This window comes from Dipodomys spectabilis, unplaced genomic scaffold (genome assembly GCF_019054845.1).
Source record: "Dipodomys spectabilis isolate Male_0828 unplaced genomic scaffold, ASM1905484v1 ptg000098l, whole genome shotgun sequence".
Taxonomy (NCBI): Eukaryota; Metazoa; Chordata; class Mammalia; order Rodentia; family Heteromyidae; genus Dipodomys; species Dipodomys spectabilis.
The window spans coordinates 9,946,431-9,967,722 of record NW_024870775.1 but is presented as its reverse complement, the minus strand read 5'-3'; the positions used below and the strand labels follow the sequence as shown (position 1 = coordinate 9,967,722).

Below are 21,292 nucleotides of genomic sequence, written 5' to 3'. Positions count from 1 at the left end.
GAAGAAGGACAAGCTGCCTAGGCACACTGGCCTGGTACCCTGAAAACCAGCCCCAGCACTTCTCAGTGCCTGCTAATCAAAGAACTGGAAGAAAGAAGAAAATGGGTTCAGAAAGGAACCCACAAAACTTGCTCAGCGTCGGAGTGTTTTCTTATAAAGGCTGTGAAAAAGATGCTCAGGCTGACTTGTCAAAGATTTGTTAGGCTAATAATGCGCCAGAAATGTTTAACGCCCTGAGAGCATTCAGGTATATCAAAACTGCAGGCACCATGACAACACAAGAGCTCAGCTGTAGCCGATAATGATCTGGAATTAATGATAACAGCCGGCGTGCAAATTGTAATATATACGTCCACCCAGCAATGTGTAGCTGGTAACACGACGACATAACGAGCTTGCTTCTCCTTCCTGTGTAAAAAGGGAAATACATTGAATTCTGTGGGGTTTTCTGGAGAAATGGAGGCCCGTGAACCCCACATGTTCTGGGTAGACACTGCTGTCCCTCATACTGTCAACTGCATATTTGAAGGTAATGACAGCAGTGTCCCATTGAGGCAGTGACACAAGGGCCCATGCCTCTTGCACAGGGTCAGGATATTGCCAGGAAGTGGTGCCCAGCCCCACTACGTGTGGGGACGCTATGACGAAATTTGTCTCTGAGCAAAAGTGGTTCATTCCAAAGTCAGTGAGAAGAGACTGTATCCTGTCTTCTGAAAATTCACCTGAATTCAGAACCTTTCCTGTCCTAAAATACTGCTCTCTGAAAGGCCACAAGGAATACTGCCCACCAACCCAGAGAATCAGCATTGTACTTGAAAATATTGAAAGATGGACTGGGTGCAGTGGCTCATGCCTATAATCCTAGCTCCTTGTTTAGTAGAGAGCCAGATTATCATGGTTCAAAGCCAGCTCTTGAGAAAAAAGAAAAGAAAAGTTTGTGAGACTCATCTCAACCAATAAAAAGCTGGACCTGGTGGTTCCTGCCTGCCATCCTAGCTATGTGAAAAGCATAAATAAGAGGATCAAATTCCAAACCAGCCAGGTAAATTGCATGGCTCTATTCAAAAGATAACTAAAGAAAAGAGGGTTGGAGGAGTGGCTCAAGTGGCACAGTATGTGCCTATCAACTGTGAGATCTTGGATGCAAACTCCAGGGGGCGGGGGGGGGGGGGTAGGGGGGGGGGAGAGAGAGAGAGAGAGAGATAGTTCATCATGTGGAGACCATGTGATTTCATGGCTGATCTGTAATAGACAAAGTAGAATTAAGTTAACAAATACAACTGAGCATGTTAGAATATGCAAATTATGTTGGGCCTTGTGGGTGGGCTCCTTGGCATCTTGCGATGGGTTTGCATAGGTGTGATGGGGGATGATAAGGAGAATATAGAGGTCATAGATCATAGAGGACTGAGCACCCACATCCACCTGCCCCATGAATCCCCACAGATTTCTCTGCTGACAGTTGATTATGTCACCTTATTAATTTCATTGAACATATTTGAAAATCTCCAAGACATCAGGGAATTCATTCTGTTGTCAGTACAGGTTTCTTTCTTTTTTTTTTTTTGGTCATGGGGCTTGAACTCTGGGCCTGGGCACTGTCCCTCAGCTCTTAAGTTCAAAGGGAGCACTCTACCACTTGAGCCACAGCGCCACTTCCAGTTTTCTAGTGGTTTATTGGAGATAAGAGTCTCACAGACTTTCCTTCCCAGGCTGGCTTTGAACCATGATCCTCAGATCTCAGCCTCCTGAATATCTAGGATTACAGGTGTGAGCCACCGGCACCCGGCAATACAGGTTTCTTTTGATTAGCCATGTTTTAAATTCTTTTTGGCTCTGACATGGATTGAAGAAATGATGACTTTTAGTGATCAACTAGGGTTGACTCTGAGGCATCCCAATTCACCTTCACATTATCTCCATATGTTGTTTGACTTATGTGAAATGTCAAACATGAAAACACCGTGTGTTGTTCTCCTTGAATGCAGGGATGGCACAGGGGACACATCTGCCTGGAGCATTGCAGGGTTTGTAGGCTGCAAGGGACAGTCAGTCCTGGTGGGAGAGATGGAGAAGAGCCTGCGGGAATGAAGTGTGGTTTGCTAGAGGTCAATTAGGCTGAAACTAGACAGATAATAATTATAACAACAAGAGGGGAAGGGAAGGGAAGGGAAGCCATAGAAAAGGGCCACCCAGCAGTGTTTCTTAAAGGTGGTCCATAGACCAGCAGCCCCACCTAAGAGCTTTCTGGACATGCTCATTCTTGGACTGGGGCCGACTAGATCAGTACCTCTGCTCAGGCCTCACTGGTTGTGTTTGTGCATGACCCTAGATATTCAAGATCCCTGCGCTAATTTGAGGATCTCCTCCAACGGTTGAATAGAAGATTGTTGCACCCATCAGTCCATGAGCCCTGCCAGGTTGAGTAGAGGACTCTAGTCCCTGTTGTGGCCTAAGCTGCAAGAGAGGGAGGCCCTGAGTTCAAATCCTGGAACCAGCACCAAAATATAAAAATACAAAACTGTACAAGTACTGGAAGTGAAAATTTGATGAATTCTCCTGTGGTGTATCTGAAGTGAAGAAAATGTTTCTATGTAATACTCAATGTTTAGATGCAATAATTGATGCTGATAAATTTTGATTCTATACAAATTTTAAAATCTCAAAATATTCTAGAGGGAGAAAAGGAGCCATAAGCAAACATGGGGAAAGATATTAAAGGAAATAATTAGATATTAAGGAAATAAATAGTGGGTTTTAAATACCAATTGCAAGGCATATAGGTTTTAGAACCAAATTAAAACCTGTAAAGCCTAGAATTTAGAGAATTTCTTGTATGTAAAAGATGTCCAGCTGAACTGAATTCCTCACTCAATGGTGGCATCTGAACAACAAATCTAATAAAGTCCAAGACCCTAGAGTGCCACCTGATCTTTGCATTGTGAATGATATGATACCACAATACTATTTCTGACGAAAGAATTTCTCTTGAGACATTCAGACTCCAGCTGCATGCCAAACAATGACTGATATCTGTGTCCATCGTCTTGTCTGATTTAAAAGTCCTCTAGCCTGTGTTTGTCTCTGGCTCATCCGACAAGTCACCCAAGCGTGTTCTATCAGCGTTCTTCACAGGTGACACCTCTCCCATTTCCTGGGCTTGTTTACTGCCAAGCATGGTTGACAATTTCCACACACCACAGCAGAATGAGCGATTCCACCATTGCAGGGGGAATTCAGCTTTAGCTACTAAATGCATGCAGGACACAGTCCCAACTTCTCCTGCTCAATCGGGTACAGTTATAACCAAACTCACGAATACTTGGACTCCTTATTTTATGTCTGCAAACAAGTTTTACCAAGTCTCATCTTTTCCTAAGATGAATGTGTTGGGGAAAGGTACTGGCATCACTACCCTGGGCTTGCCACCACCTCTAACTCCTTTTTCATTAAGTGCAATACTGAGTTGGGGAACAGGAGGCTCCTTGGAGAACAGAGTCTAAACAGGAGAGCTTCCCATATTAGCAGAGTAGAAAATGTTTTCACAGCTCTTGCCAAAGCATACAGTAAACAAAACAGGCAGTACTGACCAGGCCTATCCCTTTGAACTTGATCAGAGATTACAATTCTGAAAACAAAATCTCTTATGAGAATAAAAGTTGTGTCATCTCTGATCCAAAATTTTTTGAAAAGTCAATTATGTGTAGCTACAAAACCCTACAGTCAGCCAGGAGCCAGTGGCTCACATTTACGATCCTAGTAATTTGAGAGCCTGAGATCTAAAAGACTGAAGTTCAAAGTCAGCCTGAGCAGAAAGTTTCCTAGATTCCATCTTCAAAATAACCAACAATGTCACTGTATTTGATGCTGGTATAATTTGTGGAGGGGAAGGGCAAAAACAAATCGTTTAACTAGGGATACAGGTGGACCCATTGCAACACTGAGATGTACAAGTTGTTATGTCGAAAACCAACTTTACGTCTTTGGGGGGGGATGGGAAGGGATGGGAAGGGGAAACAGAGGAGGCAACAATGCTTGATAAGAAATGTACTCATGGGGCTGGGAAGGTGGCTCAGTGGTAGAGCACTCGCCTTGCATCCTTGAGGCCCTGGGTTCGATTCCTTAGCACCACACAAGCAGAAAAAAAAAGCCAGAAGTGGCACTGTGGCTCAAGTGGTAGAGTGCTAGCCTTGAGCTGAAGAGATGAGGGACAGCACCCAGGCTCAGAGTTCAGGTCCCACGACCGGACCCAAAAAAAATAGAAATGTACTCTTTATCTTGCCCATGTAATCGTAACTCCTCTGTACAGTATTTTCACAATAAAAAAATAAAAATAAAATAAAAAATACAAAAAAATATCACTTAGAGTATTAAAAAAAATAACCAACAAAAAGCCAGGTTGGATGAACAGCTCAAGTGGTAGAACACTAGCCCATGAGTAAGCCTAAGGTTCTCAGTTCAAACCCCAGTACTGCAAAAACAACCAGAAAGTCCATTGGTTTCATTATAGAGCTTGTTATTTTAAAACTTCTTTTACAATTAGAATTTCTTTTGCTAGCCAGGAAGAAAGGAAAGAAATTTTTAAAAATCATTGGGGAAACACTTAACAATAATAAACTATTATATGTATGACTAAGAAAAAATCCACATTAACTGGGGAAAAACATCTATGAACAAACACACGGATAAATTCTCAGTGAAAATTCTCTATGTAAGGAGTAACTCACAGGGGAAGTCCACCTCTGCTGGATTAGATGACCAGAGCTTGGGGACAGTGCCATGTGGCTCCCACATCTGTCCCTAGGCAGATGTTAAAGCCACTGGATGCAAAAGTTTATTATAGAGTGAGCCTCATGTGTTCTTCATTTTTTAATGAATTTTCTTTTAGGAGCTGTTTTAGGTTCATAGCAAGATTAAAAAGAAAGTGGCAGAGTCTCTGTAGTCTCTGTGTCCCTCCACTTAGGCAGCCCCACCCTCAACATCCACACCTAAGGTGCACCTTGGTCACACTCATGCAGGGATCTAAAGATCCACCCTGTTCTGCCTGCTCATTCCTGCCTGCTTGTAACCCTGGCAACCACCCATCTGCTTACTATGACCACATTTTGGCCTTCTCCAGAATGTCTCACAGGTTTCAGATTGGCTTCTTCCACATCATACCAATGTGAAAGGATAGTTTTCAAGTGTAATTTCAACAGTTCTCTAGTTCGGGTGACTATAAGTGATAGTCGGTGGTATACACACTGGAAGACATCAGTGTCTCCTGACCCATGCGGCCTCTCTGAAGGACCACTTTGCCCTTTCCTGCCTCTCCAAGAAATCTAAACTCTGGGCTAGGCAAGGCAGTTGTATGCCTGTGGCCTCAGCTACTCAGAATGTAGGCAGAGAAAGAAAGATTACAACCCAAAAGCTTGAAACCCTCTATCTGAAAAAATGAAAAGCAGAAGTACTGGGGTATGGTTCAAGTGGTAGGGCAACTGACTAGCAAGCACAAGGTCTGAGTTCAATCCCCAGTACAGGAAAAAGGAAGGAAGGAAGGAGCTCCATCTTCATGTAGGAAAAGCAGCTCCTAGACATTCTATCACAAACCCCTGCGTATGAAGCTTTTCTTCCACCTTGGCTTTCTCTTGTGTGTCATTGCTAAGTTACTCTGAGCACTGGGCACTGCATGATGGACAGAGCTCCTTGTCTTTGGCCGTGTGAATGACCTTGACAGTGTGAAAGAGGATAGTGTTGAATGCAGAGCTTAGCCAGGGCTGGGAGGTGGAGGATGAGAGGAGCATTATCCTGTGAGAGTGGATTTTTTTTTTAAGGCAGTGAAAACCAGAAAAGAACATAACTCCTGTCACTTTGCCTGGCTGCTTCAAGGCCTGCCCCTAGGGGCTTGGCAAGAGCAAACTTTCAATGCTAATTATCCGGGGAGAAAGTCCCTTGCGGTCTTATTCTGCAGCTTCCATCCAGGCCATGCTAGAGCCAGCTCTGCAGTGTAGAGGCTCAGGGGGGCCCTGGCTCCTCCCGGGAGGAATCCCAGCTCTGGGCAAGGCCATCTTCTCTCCAGGAGGGGCTGGGCTAGGAGCCTCAGTAATGAAGACCTCTCCTTCCATGTCCACTCTTTCAGTTGAAGCCTTGTCAGAAAGGATTTACTGGCTGTAGCTCTTTTTCTCGCTTGAGGGAATTTTCATTTCCATTGTCCACAAATTTCTGTGTCATTCCTGATGACAGTAATTAGGATACAAGAGAAGCCAAGGATCTGGGAACACCAGAAGGCTGAGAAGAATGGCTAGTGTTTTCAAGGGTGTCCAGGGTGGGAAGAGAAAGGAACTAGGCTGTAGACCTGAGACTTTTTGTCTGGAGTGGGCCGAGGGTGGGACAGTTCTATGGCTGGAGATTTTATATCATCTAGCAGTAAGGAGGGTAGGGGAAAGTGGCCCCATCTCCCCTTGGGGCCAGTCAGGGGAAGGCATTTTGGAGGGTTTGGTTCTCTGCAGCCATGCAGATGACAGAATGAAGGCCACAGCCAGGCAGAGCACATCTCCGAAAATGACTGCTGCCTCACAGCAAAGCAAAGCAAAGCCACAGATGGCCTCTTGAAACTTTAGAAAATTACTATCTAGATCTATATGTATATGTATTAGAGCATATGCTCTGTATCTTATTTTAGACTATTCAACACGATTGCAGTAAAAGGGTTAGGATCTGGTGAAATCATTCTGGTGTGAAGTCACAAAGAAGGTGACAAATTCCTCAGTCCCAGAGAATGTGGCTCTTTGTCAGTCAGCTTTTCATCACTGTAACAAGATTCCTGAGGAAAACCCAGGGCAGAAAAGGGTTCTTTGGGTTTATGGTTTGAGAAGTTTCCGCCCCTGGCTTTGTTGTTCTGGGCTGTGGTGGGGCAGAGAATCCTGGGATCAGCATGTGGTTTTATGGTTGTAGGTTTGCATTTGAAGCCTCTGCTCCAGTGTAAGTTTTCACGTGTGGCATGAGGTACCGATCTGGATTCTCTTTATTACTTTGTGTATGGGTATCCAATTTTTCCAGCATGGTTAGTTGAAAGAGCTGCTGTCTTTCTGCTTTTATTGAAAACCAGCAGAGAGACATGTGAGTGATTTCCTTCGTCTGTGTCAGTGATCAATGTATCTGTTTTCCAGCTGCACTGTTTTAGTGACTGTATATTTGTAGTTAGTCTTTAAATTGTATAGTAAAGTTTATCCTTTCTCTTTTTCAAAGCTATGTTGGCTATTCTAGTTACTTTGTTTTTGAATACAATTTTAATCACCATTTCAATGTGTACAGTATTCATATCTAACTGCGATTCTGATTGGATTGGATCTACCATACAGGTTAAGTCTGTCTACTGCATTCTCTTAAAACCCCGCTAATCCACTGCAACTTATCACTTAATTAGGACTTTGATTTCTTTCTTTAGTGTTCTGTAGTTTTTCAGAATATAGATCTTGCGCATTGTTAAGTTTTATATTTATTTCATGTTTTTATTGCTCCTTTAACTGGTAGTGATTTTTAAATGTCAATTTCCAATTGCTTATTGCCTGTGTTGGGGCATATAATTGATTTTTGTGTTTTGATCTTCTATCCAGTGATCTTACTAAACTTCTCTTTATTCTGGGACATTGAGTGCTAGAAACCAATCATATTGTCTGTAAATTGGGAGCAAACCCCGCCCCCACACTCCCTTCATTTTTCAATCTGTTTGCTTTTTCTTTTTCTTTGGTTCAGGCTTCCAGAATAGGAATGGTGAGAACGATGCCTGTGGCTTGTCCCTGATGTCAGGGACAGTACTCAGTCCATCCCCTTGAATGAAGTATCATTCATAAATACCTTATAGATGCCTTTTATCAAGTTTATGAAGTTGTTTTATTTCATTTCTTATTGTTCATTATTACCACCATTGTATTCAGAGAGGCAGTACTCAGGGCTTTGTACGTACTAGGCAAGCACTCTACCACTTGAGCCACATCCCTCGTCTTGTGAAGTTCTTTAAATTCCTACTTTTTGATTTTTTTTAATTATGATTGCATTTTTAAATTTATGAAATCCCTTTTTCAGAACCTATCAGATAATTGAGTTCATTTTTTCTTTATTGTGTTGATACAGTGCTTTACATGATTGATATTCAAATATTGGACCAGCCTTGCATTCGTAAGATAAGACCTGCCTGATCCAAATAATGATTTTTACATACTGCTGACTCTGATTTCCTAATTATTTTGTTGTGTGTGTTTGGAACTTGTATTCATGAGGAAGAGTGGGCTGAATGTTTCTTTTCCTTTTGATAAGATTCTTTTTTTTTTCCTGACTTGGGTTTCAGGGTGATGACAGAGCATGTGTTTAATTATTCTGCAAATGCTTGGTGGGATTCTCTAGCAAAATACTCCGCATCCTCTGTTTGCACAGTCTCCTTTCTTTGTGTCTACAGCACCCAGAATCTCTCTGCTGCCACTGGCCCACACTCAGCCTTGAGTGGTTATTGAGCTTGTGAGTTGTGCTTTCCTCACCTAGATGCTTGCTGACCATTCTCGCCCTCTCCTTCCCCTTTTCTCTCTTCTCCTCCCCCCTCCCCTCCCCTTTCTACATCCTAGGTACAAGTCTCCCCTGTGGCCATTGTTAACCCACAAAGGGAGGTTGGACAGTGTTCCTGATAACTTGGGAAGAACTGGGGGAGGACAGGGCCATGGTCAACAGCAGCTCGGAAGGAAGGGGGTGTTAAAAGAGTAGATGGGAGGCACATCATGATTCCTGCATTGTTCCATCTCTGCTTGATGTATTGAGGCCAGAGGAAGCGAGCCATGGGAAGTACAGCGGTTTCACACAGGACCATGGTCTACTCCCCTGTGTGACCTGGCAGGAGAACCTTGTCTGTCGTTCTCTACCTGAAGCCATATTCTGTCTCCTTTGGGCTTTGTGTCTCACCATTAGAAATAAGCCCCCGAAGAACCAAAACAATCCTACAAAGGATAATGGCCCAACTAAAGATCTAGCCCCTCGTTACAGTCCTCTTGGGTTGTTCTTGAAAGGCTAACCTGGGACACCACTACCTTTTCCAGAAATTTTCCAGTTTTTCCATTGTTTACCATATACCAGCCCCTGGGTTGGCATGTTTGTCCATCCCCAAGGAGACCCACCCAGTGCCCTTCTTTCCCACACCCCATCTAGCCCTGCTCACCACCTCCCACCCCTGCCAGGGGCGTCTCCCCTAGGAGCCGGGAACAGATCCCCTAGAACAATTCTCTCTTGAGAGTAAGTGTCCCACTGGATTCTGCAGCATTCAGTGAAAGAAAGAAACACTGAGAATGCCCAGAATCATTGTATCTTTTGAACAAAGAGAAATTGAGTTTCCAAATAAACAAGTGTATGTGTGTATGTGTGTGTGTGTGTGTGTGCAGAGTTTTAGACTTCCAGGCTCAACTTCCATAAGTTCCTCATCAGGTCTGGCTACTCACCCCTATACACCAAATAAAGAGACACTGTAAAGGGCAGAGAAAGGAGATTTATTTATTCCATGGCAGCCATGGGAAGACAGCATCTCTGACGTCTTCAGCCATTTTCAGGATACAAACATGAACTATAGGTTTAAGTAGACAAAGAACTGGGGGCAAGAAGAAAGAGGTATGGGTAAACAATTCTGGTCACAGACATGTTCCAGTGACCAGGGGCCAGACAGTCCATGGTCTCAGGATGTGCCAGGTGGGGCTTTGTTACTCACTGACACCTAACATCTCCTATCCATACCTTTCTGGCCTCTAATATGGCTGTAACTCAGGGCAGAGGACATAGATACCAAATGGAGCTGGAATGCCTAGCTTTTGTCCTGATTTTAGTTAATTCATAGCTGGACACCAATGGCTCAGGCTTGTAATTCTTACTCCTCAGCTACCCTGGGATGGAAAGTCTGTGAAACTCTTATCTCCAATTAACCACCAAAAAGCCAAAAGTGGAACTGTGGCTCAAATGTTTGAGTGCCAGCCATGCACACACACACACACACACACACACACACAGTTAATTTGTGGGCTCAAGTAAGGAGTCAGTGCCCAACAGCAAAAGCAATTTGGGGGCACTAGTTACTTATGTATGAAGAAAGGAAGTTTTATTTGGTTTATATATAAAATGCTTGCCTAGCATGTTCAAGGCTTGGATTCTGTCCCCAGCACTGGAAAAAATAAAAAGAGAAGGGAGGAAGGAAGAAGAGAGGGGAGGAAGATTTGGATAATGGAAGTATAGGTGAACATGTCTTGCTCTCAGTACTGGGAAACTGGGAAAAATACTAGAGAGAGAAAGAGAAGTGGAGCCATAGCTCAGCCTTAAGTGAAAAAGCTAAGGAACAGCACCTAAGCCCTGCATTCAAGCCCCAGATTGGCACCAAAAACAAATACCTGGAGAAAGATTCTGCTTGTGCTGTTCATCTTGGATCTCTGGGATAGCCTCATTTGGGATGAGAAGATGGTTCCAGGCCAGTTTTCCTCTCTGCATTCAAGAACTAACTCTCTTCACACCAGAAAATGAGAAATAGCCCAATTCTCTTGCTTTGTAATGCCACTATTAGCTCCCAAAACATCCATCACCCTTCCGTTTTTGGTGCTGTAATTGCCTGTGAATCGTGAGTGGCAGCTAAGGGTTTCTTTCTCGTCTCTCCTCCCCACCGGGCCTCCTGCCATTTGTTTTACTGTCTTCAATGACCACCCTGGAACAGTGCCCACAGCGCCCCCACAGAACGTGCAGGCTGAAGCTGTGAACTCTACCACTGTTCAGTTCCTGTGGAACCCTCCCCCACAGCAGTTCATCAATGGCATCAACCAAGGATACAAGGTACCTGGGCTGGGGCTGGAGCTCTAGGGTGGCTCTTGCGGGCTGTACTGAGTATGCCATGTGGCCACCCTTCCCCTCCTCTCCCGTTCGCTCCCCTCCCCTCCCTCCATCAAGAAGCCAGGGCACCAAATGCAGTCTTGACCTTGTGAAGTCACTGTTTATCATCCTGTCCTTGGTTGAGAAGCTCAAAATGATCAGTCAACAGGAGGAGAGCTCAGAGACAAAAGACCAGTTTCTCATGAGACATGGCCTGAAAACCCCAGGGGACTCTAGCAGATGTCCAACAGATGTCTAGCCTACTTATTCCTAGAAGGCTGACCCCTGAGTAGAGCACCCCCCAACCCCCAGATGTCCAGCAGATGTCCAGCCCACTTATTCCTACAAGGCTGACCCCTGAGGAGAGCACCCCCCCCACCCCCAGAACCGAGGGCAAGGGTGTTCACAAGGGATGAGGGAGCTCCCAAAGCAAGCTGACTTCGAGGACCGGCTCCAACTCAGAGTCCTTGCAAGATGGACATGCTTATAAATTCCAAAATATGATTTCTCTTTTTTTTAAATCAACTTCTGGTCAGAGTTGGGAGTCTCTGCCATCAATGCACAAGACATGCTCACCAATCTCTCATAACAGACAACTCGAGGAAGCCTTCACAAATAGAGCCCTCAAATCCTTGCATCATTTGAGCTTTAAAGATAGCCTTTCACAGAAATATAGCTCTTCCCTCCCCACTCCCACCCCCCACTTGGAGGTATCTAAATTCAGAAGCTTTTTTTGAAGGAAAAAAAGCATACTGATCAAACCAGATGTCCCGCCCCCTCCAGTCTCCTGCCAGGGCTGATTAGTGAGACCACCGCGTTTATTTGATGGCTCAGTTGTCACTCTGATCAGCATGGATGTGCTGTGTATCTCCCAGTCTGCTGGCTAATTAGTTTTAGAGATGTAGGGTGTCCACAGAATTAGAACTCTCATGTACATAATGTTGCCAGCTCATGAAAGCGACTTTTCCTGGAATGGGTATATGTGCTTTCTTTCTTTGAAATTGCTAACGATCTCCTAAAAATCCTTTTCAAGAAACTAGGGTGGTATAAATGATAAGTGGTGGAACTGATTGTTACTAGAGCTTTTTTGAGTCAGAGTAGATGTCATATTTGTATTCCTGTCCTGATACTGATTTAGTCAGATAAGGAGATGATATCATCTTTGTTGTCTCACAGTTAAAAATAATACATGAACTGTTAACATCTTTAAAAAAAATCTACAAAGTTTTATGCCATCCAAAGTTTAAGAGATGATGCTTGCATCATTCCCATGTGTGTTTAAAGTAGCTATTTTAGGGCTGGGAAGGTGGCTCAGTGGTAGAGCGCTTGCCTTGCATGCTCAAGGCTCTGGGTTTGATTCCTCAGCACCACATATGCAAAAAGAAAAAAGCCGGAAATGGCACTGTGGCTCAAGTGGTAGAGTGCTAGCCTTGAGCTGAAGAGCTGAGGGATAGTGCCCAGGCCAGAGTTCAGGCTCCACGACCGGACCCAAAAAAAATAAATAAATAAGTAAATAAAGTAGCTATTTTATTTAGATAAATGTATATAAAAACATAGGTATATATGAATCGCCGAGATATCTTTTAAACTCGACCTTTTTGAAGTAAAATTCAAAGATGTCAGATTTATGAACTTTTTTTTGGCTCCAGTCGTGGGGCCTGAACTCTGGGCCTGGGCGCTGTCCCTCAGCTCTTTTAAGGCTAGTGCTCTACCACTTGAGCCACAGCACCACTTCCGGCTTTTTTCTTTTGCTTATGTGGTGCTGAGGAATTGAACCCAGGGCCTCAGGCATGCAAGGCAAGCGCTCTACCACTGAGCCACCTTCCCAGCCCTTATGAACTTTTTAATTATGACTGTATTTTCTTTAAAGATGTTACACTAGCAGCAAAAATCAAATTCCAATACAGACTAGAGTGGAGAAATGTGATTTAAAAAGATGTCTCTCCTTCCTGCCCCCACCCAATTCCATCCTAGCTTCTAGCCTGGCCGGTAGATGTCCCCGAGGCCGTCACCGTGGTCACCATCGCGCCAGACTTCCATGGCATCCACCATGGGCATATTACGAACTTGAAGAAGTTCACGGCCTACTTCACGTCCGTCCTGTGTTTCACCACCCCTGGAGATGGGCCACCAAGCACACCCCAGCTGGTGTGGACCCATGAGGACAGTGAGTATCTCTCTATGTGAAGCTCACCCTGAGGCCTTTCCACACCAGGCAGGGCAAAGCTGGCATAGGAAGCCCTGTGTCTCAGAGTGCTCGCAATCTGCAGGCTCTGAATAGCATTGGCAGTACTCGCTGGAAGGAGGCCCATGGAATGTGGAAGGAAGGCACCTTGGCAGGACGGGGGCACTCTGGAGACAGGGAAGGAGGGCTAGTCCTTCCCTATGGCCACTCCTTTGGTCTTGCTGAGCTCATTGGCCACCCAGATTTTGACTTCTGACCCCCTCAACTCCGTGGCTGCCTCTTGGCCCACTTGTCTTCTGTGCTACCCAGCAGCACTGCACTTGCACCCTGGTTCTTCCCAGCCCCCTGACTTTGACTCTGCCTTCTGCCCTTGAAGTTGATTCACACCAGCATCTGTTCTGCTCTCAGCCCAACTGATGTGACAGAGACATGGTTATTCTGAGAAAAAGCATCGCCCATACACTCAAGGAAGCACATTACAATTACCTGAAATGTCATCAAAAGGGGAAAGCATTCATATGTCCCAAATGGGGAGAGTACAAAAAAAAAATACAGAATGGCAATGTGATAAATGTTTTGCACTTATTTTTAAAGCTTTTTTGAATATCAAAAATTTGAGGGAGGCCAGGTACTGGTGGCTCGTGCCTGTAATCCTAGCTACTCAGGAGGCTGAGATCTGAGGATCACAGTTCAAAGCCAGCCCAGGCAGGAAAGTCCATGAGACTCTTATCTCCAATAAACCACTAGAAAACCGGAAGTGGCGCTGTGGCTCAAGCGATAGAGTGCTCACCTTGAGCTGAAGAGCACAGGAACAGCGCCCAGGCCCAGAGTTCAAGCCCCACGACTGATCAAAAAGAAACCAAAACAAAACAAAAATTTGAGGGAAGCCAGGCACCAGTGGCTCACACCTGTAATCCTAGCTACTCAGGAGGCTGAGATCTGAGGATCTCAGTTCAAAGCCAGCCTGGGCAGGAAAGTCTGTGAGACTCTTATCTCCAGTAAACCACCAGAAAACTGAACATGGCACTGTGGCTAGATTGGTAGAGTGCTTGCCTTGAGCTGAAGAGCTGAGAGACAGTGCCCAGGCCCAGAGTTCAAGCCCTACGACCAACAAAAAAAAAATTTTTTTGAGGGAAAATGGCTTCAATGTGGTGGGGGAAAAAGTCTTCAAAGCTATCTAAGATCCAAATTTTATCCAAATATATTTGTATTTGGGATGGCTGTAGTGACTCACACCTGTAATCCAAGCTATTTGGGGAGCCAAGCTGAGATTTCACAGTTTGAGACCAGCCAGGTCCCTCCCACTCCCCCACCCCGCCGGAAATGTGGTGGGAACACAGTGAGCATGATGGTACGCATCTGTAATCCAGGTGGAGCACAAAGCTGATCCGGACAAAAGCTCAAGACCCATCTGAAAAATAAAAGCAAAAAGGTCCTGGAGCATGGCTCAAGTGGTAGAGCACTTGATTAATAAGCACAAAGCCCTAAGTTCAAAACCCCAGTACAATTTTTTTAATATTGTATGTGGTTTTGAGAATTACTATGTAGTATGACTGTGGGGCCTTTTAAAAAGCATGTTTAATCTTTCTCAGTAGTCTAACTTGTACCATGAGTGTGTACTCCCTTTATAACAGGCGTTGTAGTTTGGGTGCATGAAGGCACACAGGGTTTCCCTGGTCACTGTGTGGTGGCTGCAGTGCTGCTCAGCCACCTGTGCTCATCTGTGCTGACTTCCAGATCTTAGATGGAGGCAGAAGGCATTGCAGAGGTCAGGGCCACCCAGGACAAGCTGCCTCACTTTCCCCAGTCCCACCTCTGTTCCAGCCTGATTCCTCTGTGCCTCAACTCCATCTGACTTGTGTTTAGCTGAGCATTTTGCTTTGTTGATTGGTTGGTTGGTTGGTTGCTCGGTTGGTTCATGTGCTTATGTTGGGGTAGCTGGTCTAGAACTCACTATGTAGCCTAGGCTTCCTCAGCCTTGTGAATGCTGGGGTTACAGGCATACACCACCACATGGGGACCACCAGAAGATTTTTAACTGAGATAGTTATAGATTCCTAGGCAGTTGTAGGAATCAACACTAGTGTGAACATACACACTTTGCCCATTTCTCCCAAGGGAAGCACTTGCAAAACTGTGATATAGCATCACACCCGACCAGGATTCAGACCCTAAGGCTACTCACCCACCTGATTTAAGTCTCTCTGCTTCCTTTAGTTCTCATCTATGCATGCCTGCGAATTTGGCTCTGTCGTTTGTTGCATGTGTACATTTCTGTCACCACAACATGTCCGAGAGATCCTTGGAGCTCCTCTTCTGCACCCTTACCTTACCATCCTCCCTGTCTTACAATCTGGAAGCCCTGCCTCTGTTTCCTCCCTTCCTTTATCTACAGTGTCTAAGTTTCCACTATAGTGTTGGCGTGGGCAGAGTCTCCATTCTTGCCTGTTTCTTCAGTCTCCTCAGTTTCTTTGCTCTGAGGTGGGATGGTTTATGGAGATGTTCACCTTCCTTAGGTCTCCCTCCAGTCTGTTCTCTCTGGTGAGAACTGTGTTGAGAATAGATATTGGACTTGTTTTTTAACGTGCTTTTACTTACTGCCTCGGTTGATGTGGCCATGTAGGTTTTCCTTCTTACCTTGTTGATATGTTGGATTACATTGATTGATTTTGAAATGTTGAACCAGCTTTGTATACTTGGAATAAATCCCACTTGGTCACAGTGTATAATTCTTTTTATATGCTGTTGGATTCACTTAGCTGGTGTTTTATGGTGAATTTTTAGATCTACATTCATGGGAGAGATTCATCTCTGTTTTTCTTTTTCGGTGTTGCCTTTGGTTTACTGAGGCAATACTCACGTGGTAAGATACATTTGGAAGCATTTTCTCCTCCTCTGTTTTCAAGGAGAAATGGTGTCATTTTCTCATTTTAATGTTTGGTAGAATTTTCCAGTGAAACTCTCTGAACCTGGAGATTTCTTTTGGGAGGTGTTTATTTGTAAGTATAATGTCTTTAGTGCTTATAGGATTATTAAGATTGTTTTATCTTGATTGAATGTTAATAGTGTGTGATTTACAAGGAAGTGTTCCTGTAAGAGTTGATTTAGGACTGTAAATTTGTTCCTAAAAATCCCTTATTACGTCTGTCTGTATGTGTGTGTGTATGTTTGTACACATGTGCATGTGTGCCAGTCCTGGGTCTTGAACTTGGAGCCAGGGCACTGTCTCTGAACTCTTTTGCTCAAGGCTAGTGTTCTACTACTTGAACCACAGCTCTACTTCCAGCCTTTTTGGTGGTTAATTGTAGTTAAGAGTGCGGACTTTCCTGCCCAGGCTGGCTTTAAATCTCCATCCGCAGATCTCACTCTCTTGAATAGTTGGGATAACAGGCATGAGCCACCAGCACCTGGCTCCTTATTATGTTTTTAATGACTACAGAAGCTATACAGACATTCTCTGTTATATGCTTGACATTAGTGGCCTATGTCTTCCTTCTTTTGGACCTTTGTATTCCTCAGAGAACATTTCATTTCTCTGTTGTTTCCTTTTCAATGTCATCAATTTCTGGACTTTATGATTAGCTTCCCTCTGTATGTTTTGGATTTATTTTTCTCTTGTTTTCCTCATTTTTTGACATAGACCTTTGGATTATTGGCATGAGACCTGCACTTATACCCAATGTACACATTTGGTGCTACACATTTCACTCTCTCTGCTGCCTTTCCTGCACCACGGATTTCCACATTTTGGACCATTGCTTCCATTCAGTTCTGTGTATATTGGTGGATTCCTTAGAAGTGCACCAGCACATTTCCCTGTGTGTGAAGATTTTTTTTTAATTCTTTCTGCTATTGATTGCCATTCTGATTCCATGAAGATCAAAGAATACACCTTGTCTGATTTCTGCTCCTTTGAATTTGTTGAGGCTTGGCAGCCCCAATGTGTTCCCTCTTGATGAATGTTCAGTGAGTTCATTAAAAAAATATGTTTATTTTATTGTGGCATCTGCTTTTCAGTCACCAATTTTTTGTAGGCCCCATCAGACAAAACTGGAAGCCATGCTATCTTTGTTGAATTTCCTCACTGACCACAATGTTTTTCATAGGCAGGCAGCCTGTTCATTCTGTTTAGAAGGAAGGACAGAACCCTCATAAAAGTGGAATTTGCAGCTCACCCAACCTGTCAGAAGGCCTCTTCTCCCAAAGCCCCAGGGGAAATGCAGGCGTGGTGGGGGAGGGGCCAGTAACAGGTTATAAATCGAAGCCTAGCCATTGCCAGAGCTGGAGGACACAGTATATGTGGGCAGCAGTCCAGGAAGCAGAAGCACGGAGAATATAAAAGCAGCAGAAAGCTTTCTTTGCTACTCCATCGATCGAAAGAGAACAAGTCAGTTCAAAAACCTGTCAGAATGTCTTTCTGGGCGCTCACGGTTGGGGGAGGACAAGACGGGCCTGACAGCGGCCTATTTTACTGTCTTCCACGCGAGAAAAGTGGCGTTTGTCAGAGTGTTTGAGCTCATCCATAAAGACTTTCACAGGCTTCACCCAAGCGAGTGTGCTTTCTGAGGCTGTTAACATTTTATTTATTTATTTTTTTTAAAAATCAAAAGTTGTGTTAGAAGGCTTTGTCCAAGTATGAATTGGGAACTGGGTATAGAATTCACTTGAAAATCTGCCAGCTGGGCGAACAAGGCCAATAAGGACCAAAAGGGGACCTGGAAGAGTCTGGGAGACCTCACTGCCCTGCAGGGTCAGCAGCACACTGACCACACCACAGAGATGTCCGCGGGGCCTTCCCCAGCCAGCTCACAGGCAGCCCTGGCTCTGCACCTTCACTAGCGGCTAGCTGCTCCCAAACAGGTGCTCCCCCACGGGTGCTCTGTCTCTCCGGGGGCGGGGGGTGCTTCTTTTTCCCTTTCAGCTCCAACACTGCCTTTGAACTGCCAGTTCTGTCTTCCTGGCCTCTGTTTAGGAAGTAGTTCCTGAAAGGGTTTAGGGACAGCATGGGCGGTCCAGAGAAGCAAGGCGGCAGGCTCCAAAGGAAGACAGGGAAGCAGAGAACCTGAGGTGTTGCCTCCCCAGGCCCTCCCCACCCCTTCCTTTGTCTTCTGATCCCTCAGAACCCCCAGCTGTGGCCACTGTGAAGGCATCTCGGCAGCTGGGGCATGTCCCTCCCTCCCTCACCTGTCACCTCTGGGTCACAGACTTCCTGACACCCTCTTCCCCTACTCCCCTCCACCGTAAGAAACTTCTGGAGCTGAGGGAGAGGGAAAGAAGAAAGATTGAGCAGCTAAGTAGATGACACCCCCTGATCATCCCGGGGTTTGAAGGTAACATTCCTTCCTCTTCCCCAAGGCACTAGGAAGCAGTGATAACTAACTTCTCCCATAAAAGCAGGGGACTGCTGCCCCTCCTCTTGGGGTGAAGGGGACAGTGACCCAACCAGCTGAGACTCACCCAAGAGCAATAAAAGAGGGACCCCACAAGCCTACATCAGGCTACCAGTTTCCAGGCCTTCTTGTTCCCTTACACAAAGAAAGCTGTCTTCTTCTTCTTCCTCCTCCTCCTCTTCATCCTCCTGTTTCTCCTTTTCCTCCTTCTCCTTCTCCTTGCTTGGGAAGCAAGTGGAAAATACCTCAGACCGCCTAAGGTAGTCCCCCAGCTGGGAGACCTGTTTGGGGATTTGTACCAACCCACCCGTAGCTAAGAGGCTCACCTCAGTTTCTCTGTGGCATCTCACTATTACTCTCAAATAAACGTGGCCTCTGCTCTCACTTTTCCTTTCTTATAATTCTTCATTTGGTGGAAAAAAATAACCCTGGACTCCTAAACAGGAGGAAAGTGAAGTCTAGCCCACAAGTACCTCATTTCTGTTGTGCTGTCCATGGTAGCAAGCAAGAGATGCCTCCATCCTCCTTGCCCATGCTTTATGACTGTGTGTCCACTGACTGGGGCCTGTCTTGCTTCGGTAACTCTTGTTTTGGCCTCTCAGGTCTCTAAGGTAGGAAAAATCTGATCTGACACATAGCCATATCATCCAATGACTGGATGCTGTTCATGTCACATAATGATCATTAATGATCATTAATAATAATGATCATTATGTGTCATGAACGATCAACAGCTGGTGCTGGTGGCTCATGCCTGTAATCCTAACTCTTGAGGAGGCTGAGATCTGAGGATCTTGGGCAGGAAAGTCTGAGACTCTTGTCTCCGGTTAACCACCAAAAAGCCAGAAATGGAGTTATGGCTCAAGTGGTAGTTTTGAACAGAAAAAGATTCTAGAATAGTAGTAGTAGTAGCAGCAGCAGTAGTAGTAGTAATACTTAGCATTTTTACCATGCCAGGGGAATGTTAACACAGTCATGTTTTCATTCATTTTTATTCTCACAGTTTCCTTGCAGAGATTCATTCTCCCCATTTCACAGATAAGCACACTAAGGCTAGTAGACTCTCACAGCTATTCCCCAGCCAGAGCTCAAAGCCAACTCTGCTGTACCTGCCCAGAAGGACTGCTCCAGGAAGCAGCTGGGAAGAGAAAGCCTTGCTGTGCCCCTCTGGAATGGGGTGGAGTTGAAGCTGTGGGCCTGCTCTGTTTTGGCTTCCACAGCCCAGTTACCCCACACAAGCCAGAGCCATAGCTGCAAACACCTAGCCAGAAACATGCCACCAAACGATTGCTTTCCAGGATCTGGGTAGTCTGTGGTTGTTCTGCTAGATTTGGATAAGAAGAAAGAGGACGGGTTGTGCCTGAATCTCTTATGGCCACTCACTTCACTTCTCTGTGTGGCCAGGAGGAAGCTGGACAAAACAATTTACAGAATGATTGCTAAGATTTCTAAGGTCCCTTGTTCCTCCTATCTCCTTCCAGACGTTTCCTACAGCTTTTCTGCCAGGCCTGGCTCACCACTCCCTTTCCTAGATAGAACTGATCAAAGAGATTCAGGCTCTTGGATTAACAGCTGTCCTTTTTTTAATTGGTAGAACCTGGAGCCGTGGGACATCTGAGCTTCACAGAGATTCTGGACACCTCTCTCAAGGTCAGCTGGCAGGAGCCCCTGGAGAGAAATGGCATCATCACAGGTGAACCCTCCCCTCCTTCAGAGAAAGAGAATCCCCGTAAGGGCACCCCAACACAAAGGGGTATCTGCCGCCTCACTCACACTGCTGATGTGACCAGTGCCCCAGCCCTGTGGGGGTAGTGGCTGAGGTATCTTCCTGCTGTGTGCCTGCAGCACAGATTCACTTAGGGGAATGGGCCATCTCCCCCATGGGAGCCGCAGCCTCAGAGCTGGGCATTCTCCTTCTCATCACGAGCCTTCCCGGGTCAGCCTGCAGGTGGCGCCCGCAGCCCTGGGACTTGTGGGCATGTACTGTGACTTCATGCTCCCTCATGTGCTCCCCCACTACCCAGAAGAGCCTCCTCCTCCCTGCCACAGTTCTTAGGGGGCTTCACAAAGCTTTGAGCCAATAAATTATCTGAGCTCAGCTCAGTAAGTCCCCATGGCCATCAGGGTTATGTGCTAACAACCCAAGAGCCATTTGAAAATAACACAGTGAAGGGCAAGGATCTCCTGCCTTAGCCTCCTGAGGGCTAAGATTACAGGCATACACAGCCTCACCTGGCTTAATTCCTTTTTTTTTTCCCCAAACCAGTACTAGGGTTTGAAGTTGGCTTCCACCTTGAAAAGCACTTCACCATTTACTACTTGAGCTATGCCCCCCAGTCCTTTTGTTTTTAGGTTCTTTGTTGGTGGTGGTAGTGGTTTTATTTGCACACCAACCTCCTGTTATTGGAACCATGCTTCTGACTCTTGGTTTTTGCTGTTGCTTCTTTCCTGTTTTTTTGTTTGTTTTGAGACTTTTCTGCTGGTTTTGAACCATAATCCTCCAGACCTTAGCCTATTTGCTACGAGTACAGTAGTAAGCCACTTCCACTTAGCTTTTCAGTTTGTTTTGGAGACAGGTTCTTTCATTCTTTGCCCAGGAACTGTAGTACTCCTAGCTCTACCTTTTGAGTGCTACGATTACAGATGTGCACATTTGCATTCCACTTTAACCCTACCTTTTTTTTTTTTTTTTTGCTAGTCATGGGGCTTGAACTCAGGGTCTGGGCACTGTGCCTCAGCTCTTCAGCTCAAGGCGAGTGCTCTACCACTTGAGCCACAGTGCCACTTCTGGTTTTCTGGTGGTTTATTGGAGATAAGAGTCTCACAGACTTTCCTGCCCAGGCTGGCTTTTGAACCA

At 45.3% G+C, this 21,292-nt stretch overlaps 1 protein-coding gene across 1 annotated transcript in view; it reads left to right on the top strand.

The window, feature by feature from the left end:
* The window catches only part of Sdk1 (sidekick cell adhesion molecule 1), an 836,641-nt gene that overhangs the window by 670,259 nt on the left and 145,090 nt on the right, over positions 1-21,292 (top strand). The window contains exons 18-20 of the mRNA XM_042686840.1: positions 10,709-10,824; positions 12,835-13,027; positions 20,030-20,128. Coding sequence (XP_042542774.1) covers positions 10,709-10,824; positions 12,835-13,027; positions 20,030-20,128 — 408 coding nt within the window. The remainder of the gene's footprint in view (positions 1-10,708; positions 10,825-12,834; positions 13,028-20,029; positions 20,129-21,292) is intronic.